At 41.3% G+C, this 13,106-nt stretch overlaps 1 protein-coding gene across 5 annotated transcripts in view; it reads left to right on the forward strand.

Annotated features, from left to right (window-relative positions):
* The window catches only part of otofa (otoferlin a), a 47,297-nt gene that overhangs the window by 31,025 nt on the left and 3,166 nt on the right, over positions 1 to 13,106 (forward strand). For 3 of the 5 annotated variants that reach the window (XM_018730380.2, XM_018730381.2, XM_018730377.2), the window contains 16 exons: positions 212 to 374; positions 530 to 672; positions 869 to 895; positions 1,586 to 1,711; positions 1,891 to 1,966; positions 3,406 to 3,524; positions 4,441 to 4,578; positions 4,774 to 4,911; positions 5,255 to 5,382; positions 6,262 to 6,432; positions 6,519 to 6,679; positions 6,812 to 6,954; positions 7,100 to 7,188; positions 8,913 to 9,011; positions 11,137 to 11,378; positions 12,705 to 12,883. In XM_018730380.2, coding sequence (XP_018585896.2) covers positions 212 to 374; positions 530 to 672; positions 869 to 895; positions 1,586 to 1,711; positions 1,891 to 1,966; positions 3,406 to 3,524; positions 4,441 to 4,578; positions 4,774 to 4,911; positions 5,255 to 5,382; positions 6,262 to 6,432; positions 6,519 to 6,679; positions 6,812 to 6,954; positions 7,100 to 7,188; positions 8,913 to 9,011; positions 11,137 to 11,378; positions 12,705 to 12,883 — 2,142 coding nt within the window. The remainder of the gene's footprint in view (positions 1 to 211; positions 375 to 529; positions 673 to 868; positions 896 to 1,585; positions 1,712 to 1,890; positions 1,967 to 3,405; positions 3,525 to 4,440; positions 4,579 to 4,773; positions 4,912 to 5,254; positions 5,383 to 6,261; positions 6,433 to 6,518; positions 6,680 to 6,811; positions 6,955 to 7,099; positions 7,189 to 8,912; positions 9,012 to 11,136; positions 11,379 to 12,704; positions 12,884 to 13,106) is intronic. The other 2 variants (XM_018730378.2, XM_018730379.2) reach the window with 1 other exon arrangement.

Genomic DNA, 13,106 nt, shown 5'->3' on the forward strand with positions numbered 1-13,106 from the left:
AACACAGAGGCAGAAAAAGTAATCAAATCCATGAGTATAACTTCAGATATCATTCAGGAATAATTATAATTCTTAAAACGCCTTGTTAGACATTTACAGTTTACATCTTGGAAAGTGTGACGTGGTCCGTAATTGACCCTCTCATCACACGTATTTACACTGTACATTTTTTTGTTGGGTCTCGATTCATTTCTCTGCGATTTCTTTGAAGGACCTCCCCGAGAACGAGCTTCTCCATCCACCCCTCAACATCCGCGTGGTTGACTGCCGGGCATTTGGCCGGTACACTCTGGTTGGCTCGCACGCCGTCACGAGCCTTCGCAAGTTCATCTACGGCGGCCCCGACAAGAACACCAGCCTGTGGTCTTCTGCTGGTACGTCTGCCCGGAGGACGTCTTCAAGTCCTCGAAAGCTCGGTGTCCTCCGATCCTTGATTTCCTTCTCTCTTACTGTCTGTCACCTCTCTGTTGGATGGTCCTTCTCTCTCCCGTCTACCTGCTGGGTTGTGACCTATCCTGACGACTTCCAGCTAAGCTAAGGAATGGATACCTTCCCCTAACCAGCGGGAGTCTCTCCTCCTGCCCCCCATCTCACCCCACAGGGGAAGTAGTGGTCAGCATGGAGCCAGAGCCCCCCGTCAAGAAGATGGACACTGTAGTGAAGCTCGAAGCTGTAAGACTTTTTTTTTCCTTCTCGTCGAGATCCGGCTTCTTTCCGTGAGGCTGTTTTAGCTCCACTCATTCAAGCGGAAATGTGTCTCGTTTGGGCCGTGGAGGTGCTGCCATGCTGCCCTGGTACCTCTGCTTCTTTGTCGCATGTTTGCTTCTGTATGTTACCTTTCATTGCGTGTTTCATCTCCCACCCCCAGGCCTCTGATGCCGTTAAAGTCGATGTGGTGAGTTACAGAAATACAGACGGAGCAACTTCTGCATGGCAAACTCTGTCATTTCGCTTGTATTTGTCGTACCTGTACGGCAAACTGTAATGTTGTTAAATTGTTAACGTAGCACTCGATACAGAAATGGTAATATGATCATACAAATATACCCATCTTTTCATTGCTATATTGGACATTATACAGTTTACATTTATTCATTTAGCTGACACTTTTCTCCAAAGCGACTTACAATATTAAGCTGCTTATAATAATTTACCCATTTATACATCCGAGTTATTTTACTGGAGTAATTTAGTGTAAGTACCTTGTTCGAAGGGCAGTACAGCAGGCGGTGGGATTCCAGACTGCGGCCTTTAGGTCCAAAGGTAGCACCTGTAATCGCTACACTACCAGCATCTGTTCATCTTAAAAAAAATCTGCATTTAGAATTTATACATAACTACATAACAATAGTGAAATGGAACAGTGGAATATTACTGTTAATCAATAGTGATACAGTAATTTTTCTACTTCAACGCAGAGATATTGTGCTTTTCCCTGACATAGTTGTATTATAAATTGTATTGTTTTATATATTTTTTCCTTTGTAAAATTCAAAATTTGTATTTAGAATTTACAGGTGCGTAAAAACAGTCAAATGGAGCAGTGGAACGTTACCATTAATTGGTGTTGTTATTGACTTTTTAGAACGAGGAGGAAAAGGAGAAGAAGAAGAAGAAGAAGAAGGGAGAGGACAGTGAGCAGGAGGAGCCCGATGAAAGAATGCTTGACTGGTGGTCCAAGTATTTTGCCTCCATTGAAACACTGATGGAAGTGAGTTCTGCTCCAGTCTTCACTAACTTGCGTCAAACGAGCCTCGTAGCAGCACGATGAACACACAACAGGACATTCTGTGGTTCACGATGTTGTCGGAGAAATATTGCAGATTTATTCCTGGAGAACTGGAACGTGTTTACCGCGGTGCGACGACGTGTGTTTTGAATGTTTCCCAGGTGCTCAGAGCACAGGAAGCCGCTCAGGTGGAGCTGGAGGACAAGGAGGATTTGGAGATTGTAGGAGAAAGTGCAGGTAATAAAAACACACATACATATATATATATCTCACAGTGCCAGGGTGGTGCGAGAGGACGTGGGTTCGATCCCCACTCAGTCTCTGTGGAGTTTACACGTTCTCGCCGTGTCTGTGTGGGTTTCCTTCGAGTGCTCTGGTTTCCTCCCACACTCCAAAGACATGTTGTTCAGGTCCCCATAGTGTGTGAGTGACAGAGAGAGTGTGTGTGTTCCACTGATGTATGGATGAGTGACCCAGTGTAAGTAGTGTATCTAGCAGTGTAAGTCACCGCGGTGAACAAGATGTGTGGGCTCATAACACTGCATAGAGTTCATTGGAAGTCGCTTCGGAGAAAAGTGTCTGCTAAATAAATAAAAGTAATCTGAGTTAATACACACACACACACACACACACACACACATTTTCAGAACCGCTTGTCCCAGATGGGGTTGCGGGGAACCGGGGCCTACCCGGTAACACAGGGCGTAAGGCCGGAGGGGGAGGGGACACACCCAGGACGGGACGTCAGTCCGCCGCAAGGCACCCCAAGCGGGACTCGAACCCCAGACTCACTGGAGAGCAGGGCCTGGTCCAACCCACTGCGCCACCACGCCCCCCTTCTGAGTTAATATTGTTCGTAATTATAATACTGACTCTGGATAATGTTTGCAAAGGTCAACATAAATAATGGGAAGGAGAAAGATCTTAGACGTGAACCAAGCAGTGGCATTTAACACATACTAACCTTGGTGGAAATCCACTGTAAATTCAACGCCGTTTTTGTCAACAAATAAAATATGCTTTCTCCTCATTGCATTCACGGCCTTCATTCTCACAGCCCGGCGAGTCCATTCTGGCTGAGCTGAGGATTCCTCACGGTCTTATAAACCGGGGAACTGGAATCTTCTACATTTATGCAAATGTGAAAGCAGTGAGGAGACTGAAGTACAATAAGAGAGCAGTAATGCTGGTGGTTCGTGGTAATATTGAAAAGGTAATATTGAAAAGCAGGTTTCATTGCCTAGAAAACACATTCCCAGGTTTCACTTACTACAAAGTATTGTGAACTGGTTTTTGGATGTGTTTGTCTTACGGCAAAAAAAAAAAAAAAAGAATGAGCAGCATTCTGCTTCAAGAGGATATTTTGCTCAGTTCTGCTCTTAGACTTTTTTACATTTAGAAAGTATAATAATAACAATAATAGTCATCAGCAGTCTTAAAGGTACAGGGTCTGAAGTGTTGTGATTTGGAATCTGATATCAATATTATATAGATTCTGTTTATGCAAGCCTCCCCCACACCACCCCCACTCTCTACTCCACACTTACTCTACACTTTACACTTACTCTGCTCCTACACACCGAACCCTGTACCTACAGCTCCCTTGACTGTTGAAGGAATCCACCTGTGCGCCACTGCTCTCTGGAGATAAAAACCTGATGCTTCTCCTGTTAAAGGCACAAAGGGAAAGGAGAAGGTGAAGGAGAAGGTCAAAGGGTCCAAAGACAAGAAGAAGAGCCACGCTGGCGAGGGAGCCGAGAAGAAGCCCCACAAGTTGAAGGTCGATGAGCTGGTGGTAAGTTTCCCCAGCACCACCAAACACCGTCCAACACTGACCTGCACTTCGAACCTTCGGCAGCAGCCGGCATCGTGCAGCATGTCCATCGATAGGTATCCATTGACAGGTAATCAACTCACTGTAAACACCGTAAACAGTCAGAGTCTGAAAGGTTTGACCACAGTACTGTTCATGCGGGTAAGTCAGGATTTCCAGATACTTTACGGTACGTGTTTAGAATAAGATTAAATATTTTGAATGGAGGGGTGCGGTGGCACAGTGGGTTGGACCGGGTCCTGCTCTCCGGTGGGTCTGGGGTTCGAGTCCCGCTTGGGGTGCCTTGCGATGGACTGGTGTCCCGTCCTGGGTGTGTCCCCTACCTCTCCAGCCTTACGCCCTGAGTTGCCGGGTTAGACTCTGGCTCCCCGCAACCCCCTATGGGACAAGCGGTTCAGAAAGTGTGTGTGTGTGTGTGTGTATATGTATGTGCATTTTGAATATGTAATTATATTTTTTAGTCTTGGTTAAAAAAGTTGGACTGTCAATTACAACCTGATTTTAAACTGGTTTTAATATTATTTCTTGATATTTATTTTAGAATGTTGTTTGTTTTGAGTTATTTATGAATGCCACCTGGATATTTTTAATTTAAGGAGAGTGAGGAGTGAGAGAGTTTTTTTGCACTTTGCGTGCAGTGATTTTATGAGTTCTTTTGGAAGCACATGAATGCTGTCTGTTATTCTAACAAGTGTGACATTTTGTCTCATGTCTTTTGATTTGCTTATGTCAGTAACTGGAGATTTTTAGCTTTATTGGAAGTTAATAAGACATTGATTTAATTAATTTGATTCACTTAATTATTTAATTAATAAGTACTTAATAAATGTATCAACTAAATGAATACGACTGACGTCTATTAAATACCGTAATTCAGGTGTATAACAAGGAACTGGAAAACGACTTTGACGGCTTCGAAGACTGGCTGCACACTTTCAGTCTGTACCGAGGCAAAGCTGGAGACGATGACGATCAAAGCATCACCGATGAGGACAGGACCGTTGGAAGATTCAAAGTATGAGCAGGATTTCTAGTTTTGTGCTGTTTTACAATTTACACCAGTTTAATTTATGTTAATTCAATTTGACCGAAGGCTGTTTCAGTGTGGGCTCTGGCTGTAATATTGATTCGTCTCGCTGAATTAATTTTATAATCTTACACATGTAGGAGGTTGATGATGATCCAGACATGAACTCTTGTACTCATGCAGGGGTCCATGTGCATGTATAAACTGCCGCTGTCCAGTGACGTCTCCAGAGAAGCTGGATTTGATCCTAACATGGGCATGTTCCAGGGTATCCCGCACAACGACCCCATCAACGTCCTCGTTCGAGTCTATGTGGTCAGGGTGTGTATTTTTGGGAATTACTAAGGCCTCTGTGAACATGAATTGTGATTGGCATTCCTTTATATCAATACGAGTCATACATCTGCTGTTATTACGTTTAGTGTGCGTATAGCTAGTGTACGATTTATTGTGTTTAATCGTAACATTTGAACAAAATTCGAAATAAAATCGAAACAAATAAAAATAAAATCAACATTTTGTGCATTTGTGAGAATCGTGCCTGCCGCTTGCTTGAGGAGAACGTTTTGTTCTAGAAAATTCTTTTACCTGCTGAGGGAACCTGCACGTGGCGGCGTCCATAGCTGGCGTGTTGCACAACCTCATTTCCTGCCTTCGTCACCAGGCCACGGACCTGCACCCTGCGGACATCAACGGGAAGGCGGATCCCTACATCTCCATTAAACTGGGCAAGACGGAAATCAAAGACAAAGAGAACTACATCTCCAAGCAGCTGAACCCCGTCTTTGGAAAGTAAGTTCATACCCCCCAGGGTGACATATGAGACTCCTTCAAGTAGTTTATATGTCGTAAAAACTGAAAATGCCCTTTCCTCAGAGTTATACTATGCACTTGTACATATTTACATTTTTAAGGATATTGACTATTGACCCATTTGGCAATATTGTTTTCATAGGTAATGGTGATTGATGACTGATTATGTTGTTTTGAGGAACTCCTCTAAATTAATGATCAACCTCATATTAGAACCCCCACCCTAATAGCTGAATTTGAAATGCGGGATGACTGCACTGCAGTGCAACCTCCTCTTATGTAAGAGCTGTGCTGTGTGCAGCCTGTTCTCTTCAGCACAGTGATGAAATATTAATGAGAAAGGCGCTTGGGAGGATTTCAGTTGTGCAACTGAGGTTTTCAGGAAAAATTGGTTAGTAAAGAATACAATTCAAGTGTGAGTTTAATATCTGCTTGGCTCCTGTGCCTCCAGATAGCTAAGCTGAAATCATCTTGATCATGAAATGGAGCTCAGGGCTTGAATCTGTATTGTGTCATTCAGAGGTTGTGGCCAAATGGTTGAATGAGTAAGAAGTTCAGTTTTATTGCATAATTCACAAAAATATTCTTCTCCAGCTATAAATACCGTTAATCCTCCATTTACAACATATGCGCCTTACGACAACCCGTACTTACTGCAGTGTACTTAACAAAGCCCTATTATTTAACGTTGCATTGAGTGTTACAGTATTTTTTAATTGTTTATATTCTTTTGTGGTTCCTAGAATAAATCGTAAGAGGATTTTTGACTTACAACAGGGTCGTTGGAAAATAACTGTGTCGTAACTCGAGGACCGCCTACATCCGGTTGCATTCATTCACCCATCTTCTTCTTCTAAGGTCTTTTGACATTGAGGCCACATTCCCCATGGAGTCCATGCTGACCGTGTCCATCTACGACTGGGATTTAGTTGGCACCGATGACCTGATTGGAGAAACTAAGATCGACTTGGAGAATCGTTACTACAGCAAACACAGGGCAACCTGCGGAATTGCGTCCACCTACTCCGTGTGAGCTTCTCGTTTGTTTCTTGCTTCAATCCCATTTCCTCTTTGACATGAGATGCTCGAAAAGAGCTTTTCTCTCACCTTTTTAGCTATGGCTACAACGCCTGGAGAGACCCAATGAAGCCCACGCAGATCCTGACCAAACTCTGCAAGGACAGCAAGGTTGATGGACCTCATTATGGGCCAGGAGGACGAGTCAAGGTGGCCAACAGAGTCTTCATTGGACCAACACAGATTGAGGATGAAAACGGTGGGAAGATCTTTACTTTCGTCTGTGTCAGTCACTCTAGTTGTAAAATAAATACTGAAACAAATTATTTTCTTGCTGTCAGAATAATACATCTATTGCACACAACTGATGTGGATTTGCTGGTGTCTGCAGGCCTAAAGAAACAAACGGATGAGCATCTGGCCCTGATGGTGCTCAAGCACTGGGAGGAGATTCCTCGGGTCGGCTGCAAGCTTGTCCCCGAACACGTGGAGACCAGGCCCCTGCTGAACCCTGACAAGCCTGGGATTGAACAAGTACACCACGCTCCTCTCACCTGAGCAACACCCCCATGCATTGCTTCTGATGAACCAGATATTGGACTGAACTGAAGCCATAAATATTTGTCTGTAATGTGTTGTTTGACAGAGAACCTGTTGCTTTTCCCATGTCATCCTGCAGGGAAGAATCGAGATGTGGGTTGACATGTTTCCTATGGACATGCCACCACCAGGGCCTCCTACTGACATCTCACCCAGGAAGCCAAAGAGGTAGGACCTGCACCCTTATATGGTCACAGCATCGTTTTTCAATAAAAAAGTTGCACAAATATATATTTTAAAAAAATCATACTTATGGTCAAAGTGAATTAATTATGTATTTGACCATTGCATTGTAAGTGACTATTAGGTTTGTATACTAAGATACTTAGGATTATTTATACATTTATGCAATTGTGTAACTTTTACTGGAGCAATTCAAGTGTATGGTAGATTGATGACTTGATGTATTATTAACAGTGACTTTAACAAATGTATTTATTTTCAGTAAGATAATGCTGTTTGGAATCAGATCCTGTTATTGGCTTTAAGTTGAATGAGAATTTGAAAAAAGGTGACATTAACAGCAGAACCTTCACAACTCCTCCCTAATGTTTTACATGGCATAGTATTAAACACTGAACACTGTTCAGTGAGTCTTCAGTTCACTTCTGCATTTTGCAGTGGAATGAAATTATCCAGAAAAAATTAAATCAAACACAAAGCGGATAAAATGGTGCGAAGCACCCTCTAGACCGAGTTATTATTGGATTTCATCTTGAAATTATGTAGCTTTTAGATACCAGCACTACGCAGTGATCACCCAGTATAGTGATTTTTTTAAATTAAACTTATACATTAAGAATTAGAATTAGAATCTGTTTGATTTTCCACCTGTGTAAAATGAGGACATTGCGCAGAGCACATAACTGGGCCTGAATGACCAAGGAAAAACTAGAGGTACTAAACAAAGTGGGATGAAATTTTTATCAAAAGAATGTGAGAATTGCCTCCCTGGCACAAATTAAATGGTTATAGATTTAGATAAACAGATACTTTCAAGATAAAAGTTTCAGTATTACTTTTTCATAATGTATCTAGTACAACGTATAATTACTAATCCAGAGAACATTTCATCCATTTTCACACTGAAATTCTCAGAGTACAGGCATCCCTCAATTTACGAGCTGTCTTTATTAAAAACTTCGGAACTTTTGATACCCAATTTTCAATTTATGAAACAAAAAATCAGTTTAACAAAATTTATCTGAAGCATGTGTGGAAAAAATGGAAAGGTGTGCATTGCACAAGTGGAAGTGCAATAATGTACTGTAGTTGGCTGATCTGCACCCAGATCTCTCCATCCGTTGGTGCGTAAGGAATGTAAAAATGTTGCCTACAGAGGGTGGAAATGCAGGTTTGTGTGTTGTTTGATTGAATGATTCCGTAGACGGCAGAGCAGTTAGCAGGAGAAGTTTCGTTGAGTTGTTGGGTATAAATGCACATTTTAGCAGCACTGCACAGTTTTAGAAAGTTGTTCACAATAAACAAGGCATGCTCAGCGCGTCCCTCTTTGGTTTATTTCTCATCCTGCGGAGAACCGATCAGTTGAAAAGAAAGTGGGAATTACCCCAGAGCAGTGTTTCATAATGTACTGAAATCATAATTCAAGGTGTTTTTCAGTGTTCTAGTGATATTTGGGGAAATTTCTTTGAGGTTTTGGATCAGCTGCAAACTAATTATTTTTCTCCGTTTGAAATATTGGGAAATTAGCATTTTAGTTTTCAGGAATGGGTTTGTTTCATAAATTGAGAGATTCCTGTATTATTCAATATTAATCAGCATAAATGGTGGTGCTGTGAAGCACTAATCCGAACCCAGAATTCAGTATAAACCCAAAAAGTTCCCCTATGAACCGCCTTCCCCTGTTGACTGTGTCCCTTCCTTCTTACCAGATATGAGCTCAGGGTGATAATCTGGAATACAGACGAAGTAATTCTGGAGGATGATGATTACTTCACTGGGGAAAAATCCAGTGACATTTTTGTTCGGGGGTAGGTACAGGCGCACGCGCGCCTCCTGTGACAGCTGTGTGTTTTTGGTGTTAATAATAATTTTTTGTTTCCCCTTTGTGTTTTTTTTTCTTTTTTATTTCCTTTTCTTTGTGTTTGTCCTCTTTTCTTGTGTCTTTGCTGCGCTGCTGTCTAGTTTTGAGCTCCGTGTTATTATTTGGAACACTGATGAAGTAGTTCTTCAAGATGATGCTTTCATGACAGGAGAGAAGATGTCTGACATCTATGTCAGGGGGTAATGCACTGCATGGCTCCGTTACCCATCCACGTGCAACCCAGATACCCACCAGCATGTGCGCAAGTCCACCTCCCATGAGGCCATGCTGCTCGAGAACACCCATGAAGACCATGCCACTTAAACACTCTGAAATGTAGACGATTGGTAGTAACGATGATGGAAAACCAGAGAAGATAAGCTGTCTGAAATCTTCTGAACAATTTAATTCGTTGTCATCTTAATTTACTAGTTTTCCCTCGCATATAGAGCACTCGTATTATGCGAAGTCACGCTTGGATCCAAACTCACTAAGCCATCCTTCAGGAATAGAAATTTCCATTCCAGATGTGAGTCTTGGTCATGTCCAGCATCTCAGTTGTGCAGCTTGAGTCGCTCTGCACGTCTCATTTTTTTTCTGTTGTCGCGTGAAGCTCGCAAACATCTCTCACAGCATTTTATCATAGTGTAAAACCATGATCTACTATAATAATGAGCCCTAATGCAAAAACATTGAATAAAAATGCTATACAGTGTACAAAAGTCCAAAGGACAAGATGAATTCTCTTGAATGGGAACATCATTGCTATTGACTTTCTAATTGCAAACATTACTTTAGAAATACTGCAAGTCAGCAGAAAGAGGTTACGAATGTTATGAGTGATTACAGTAACTAAATTATGAGAAATGCCTCTTTCTGATATTCAGGACTTGGTTTCAATTAGAATTTAGCTTTAAAAAGATAAAGCAGGAAATTTGTATTATTTGGTGAAAAAAAAGTTTGTGCCACAGGAATGCATAATTTAATTTCCCACTTAAATTCAAGGTAATTCTCCTTGAGCAGAATTTCAGGATAAATTATGCTTTTTTATGCGAGGGAAGCCTGTATTTGTGTCACTTAGAGATTGATGCTCTAAATTTCAAATCTGGATTGTGGCCTGGTCCTGCTGGGTCTATAGGAGTTGCAAAAAGGTCAGAACTTGGTTCAGAACTGGGAATCAAGAACATTGCTGGAAAAAATATGTGAACATAAAAATTGTCTAAAACTTCTTTGGCACTGGTATAGTGTAGGAAAGACCCTACAGATACATTAACAAATTTAATATCTATTAATCAGTATACATTTGAAAATGACAAGTCAAGCATCTTCACATATTTTATATAACAAGTATTTGTGATTCTGCGTTTTAATTGCTTTAACTGGTACGGTCTTGTTCCATTGTGGTGCTTCTCTCCTAGGAGGTTTGCAGCTTTTTAAAATTACAGGAGACCACAAATTTCCATCTTGCATGAAAGCATTAATCTGTGAATATCAGCCTAATGCGTGATGTTGATTTTTTTGATGTTTACAAAAGCTGAATGTTCGCAATGGACAAAGAAAAAGCAAAACAAAATGCATGGCTGTAAAAGACTGGACCGATTCTGCGTGTGAGCTGTGAAGCTTCACACAAGATTATGGAGAAAATGCTGTGGATTTGGAAATCAGAATATAATATAATATAATATAATACAATATAATATAATGCAGAATAACATTTCTTCTGTTTTGTATAGTAATTTGAACAAGGATACATGCATTTCTTTTAATTATATTATAACCACAATTTATCATTTGCATTTGATATTGTGGTTATAATTTTTAAATTAAATTACAAGCACAATTTAAACGTGTTACAACAAAATTTTCACTGATACTGAAAATTGGTCTGTAAATACACATAATCCAGGTTTTTATGTGATTTTTAAAAAATGGTTTCCATAGTAAATGAATGTTAACATTCACTGCTCAGCGACGACTCTCTGACACTCTCAGGCCACAGCTGCTGTGAGGGTGCGTGCGGACGTGTGAGTCTTCCCCCTGTGTGACACTCTGTGATGCGTGGTGTCTCCCAGCTGGCTGAAGGGACAGCAGGAGGACAAGCAGGACACCGATGTCCACTACCACTCGCTTACTGGAGAGGGCAACTTTAACTGGCGCTTCGTCTTCCCGTTTGACTACCTGATGGCAGAGGAGAAGATTGTCATCTCCAAGAAGGAGTCCATGTTCTCCTGGGATGAGACAGAGTACAAGATCCCGGCCCGCCTCACCTTGCAAGTTTGGGATGCTGACCATTTCTCGGCAGATGACTTCCTGGGTGCGGTGGTACAGTTCCTGTGAAGCTGAATACAGACACCCCTCTACTTGCGTAAATTCGACTTACGTAAATCTGGATTCACATTAAAAATTCCTGGCATACACATTATTTATAAATAGCGCTTTTATTTTACGCAAAACATCTGAAATACGTTAAGCGCAAGTCGACGTAGCCAGACGAGGCAGGAAGCTGCATCTTTCCAGTTCCCGCGTGTTTTGAGCCGTGACCACATGTCCTCTCGTCAGTATACTGCTTTTTTTCCCATTTTTTCACCCATTTCATTATTCACAATGCCTGGTGGTAAATGTGCACTTGAAGGTTTCACTTACTGCTGAATCTCTGTCCACATTTAAAAAAGGTCTTAAAACTCATCTCTTCCGAATTCACTTGATGTGATCTACTAAGTTTGTGTAAGGCGCAAATGTTCATGCACTATAACTTTGAGATCATGTGTGATAAACAATGGATAAACCTTCACACAGCTACTCCTATAATGTAGCATAAATGTTTGTATATATTATATGTATATTATAAATATATATATATATATATATATATACTAGGAAGGAATCGTCGATATTCTGATAAAGCTTTATGCAGCTACTCGCGTGATGAACATTGGTTCATATGGTGGAAAGAAACAAACTAACTGCACTTAAGAATCACACGTCTGCATCTAAGTGTCTCTTTCTGCTCATGTAATGAACACATTGCATTTTCTATGAGATGTTCGTCGTTTTGGAGAAAAGTGTCCACTAAATAAATAAATGTGAACGTAAAATGTAAGATGTAAGGAAAATGAGAAGTGTCTCCCAAGTGTACAGCAATCAATTTGGAGATAAAATTGAAAATAATAAGGAAATATGAAGGTGGACAAAGATTATGGTCTATAGCGCGGGAACCAGGTTTAGCCGTATCGACTATAAATACGATGGTGAAGGTAGCTACACGTAGAAAGGAGCAGTGAAAGGAACAGCGAGCATGAAAACAACGATAATAACGAAGAAACGTCAAGGTTCAATAACTGAGACGGAAAAATTATTAATGTTATTATGTCGAATGGTGGGGGAGGAGGGGAATCCGACATACGTCACTTTTCACTCACGTATGGGGTTGAAGAACCGTCTATTTGCATAAGTCGAGGGGTGTTTGTACATAAAAAATTATTTGAACAACGAAGTTCACCTAAGGATTTGTAGAGAAGTTTGGCTTTAGACCTTTATGTCCAACAGTCAAAAGAGAAGACATGTTTAGTTCTTGAAGCTGATGCTGAGGTCTCCAGAGTGTCCTCTGGGACTTACCCCAATCGTACTTCTCCGTTCACAGGTGCGATTGAGCTGGACTTGAACCGGTTTCCTCGCGGGGCCAAAACGGCCAAGCAGTGCTCCATCGACATGGTCCTCAACGAGCAGGAGCTTCCCACCATCTCCATCTTCAAGCAGAAGAGAGTGAAGGGCTGGTGGCCCTTTGTGGCCCGCGACGAAAACGAAGAAATGGTGCTCACGGTAAAGCAACAAAGCGTCATTTGGCTTAAGTGCGTCAATATTCAAATAAACAATTAACTGTTCATAAACATCCAGAAACCATCGTGCGAAAAGTAACTCTGACAAAACATTTGGACGTGAATGAAATATCCAACAAGAGTCCTTGGTCAACGTGGCTTTTTTTCCCCCCATAATTCAAGGTGGCTGAGCAGAACTCTGTTATCTGGACCATTTAGAAGCTGAA

Source organism: Scleropages formosus, chromosome 1 (genome assembly GCF_900964775.1).
Source record: "Scleropages formosus chromosome 1, fSclFor1.1, whole genome shotgun sequence".
Classification (NCBI taxonomy): domain Eukaryota; kingdom Metazoa; phylum Chordata; class Actinopteri; order Osteoglossiformes; family Osteoglossidae; genus Scleropages; species Scleropages formosus.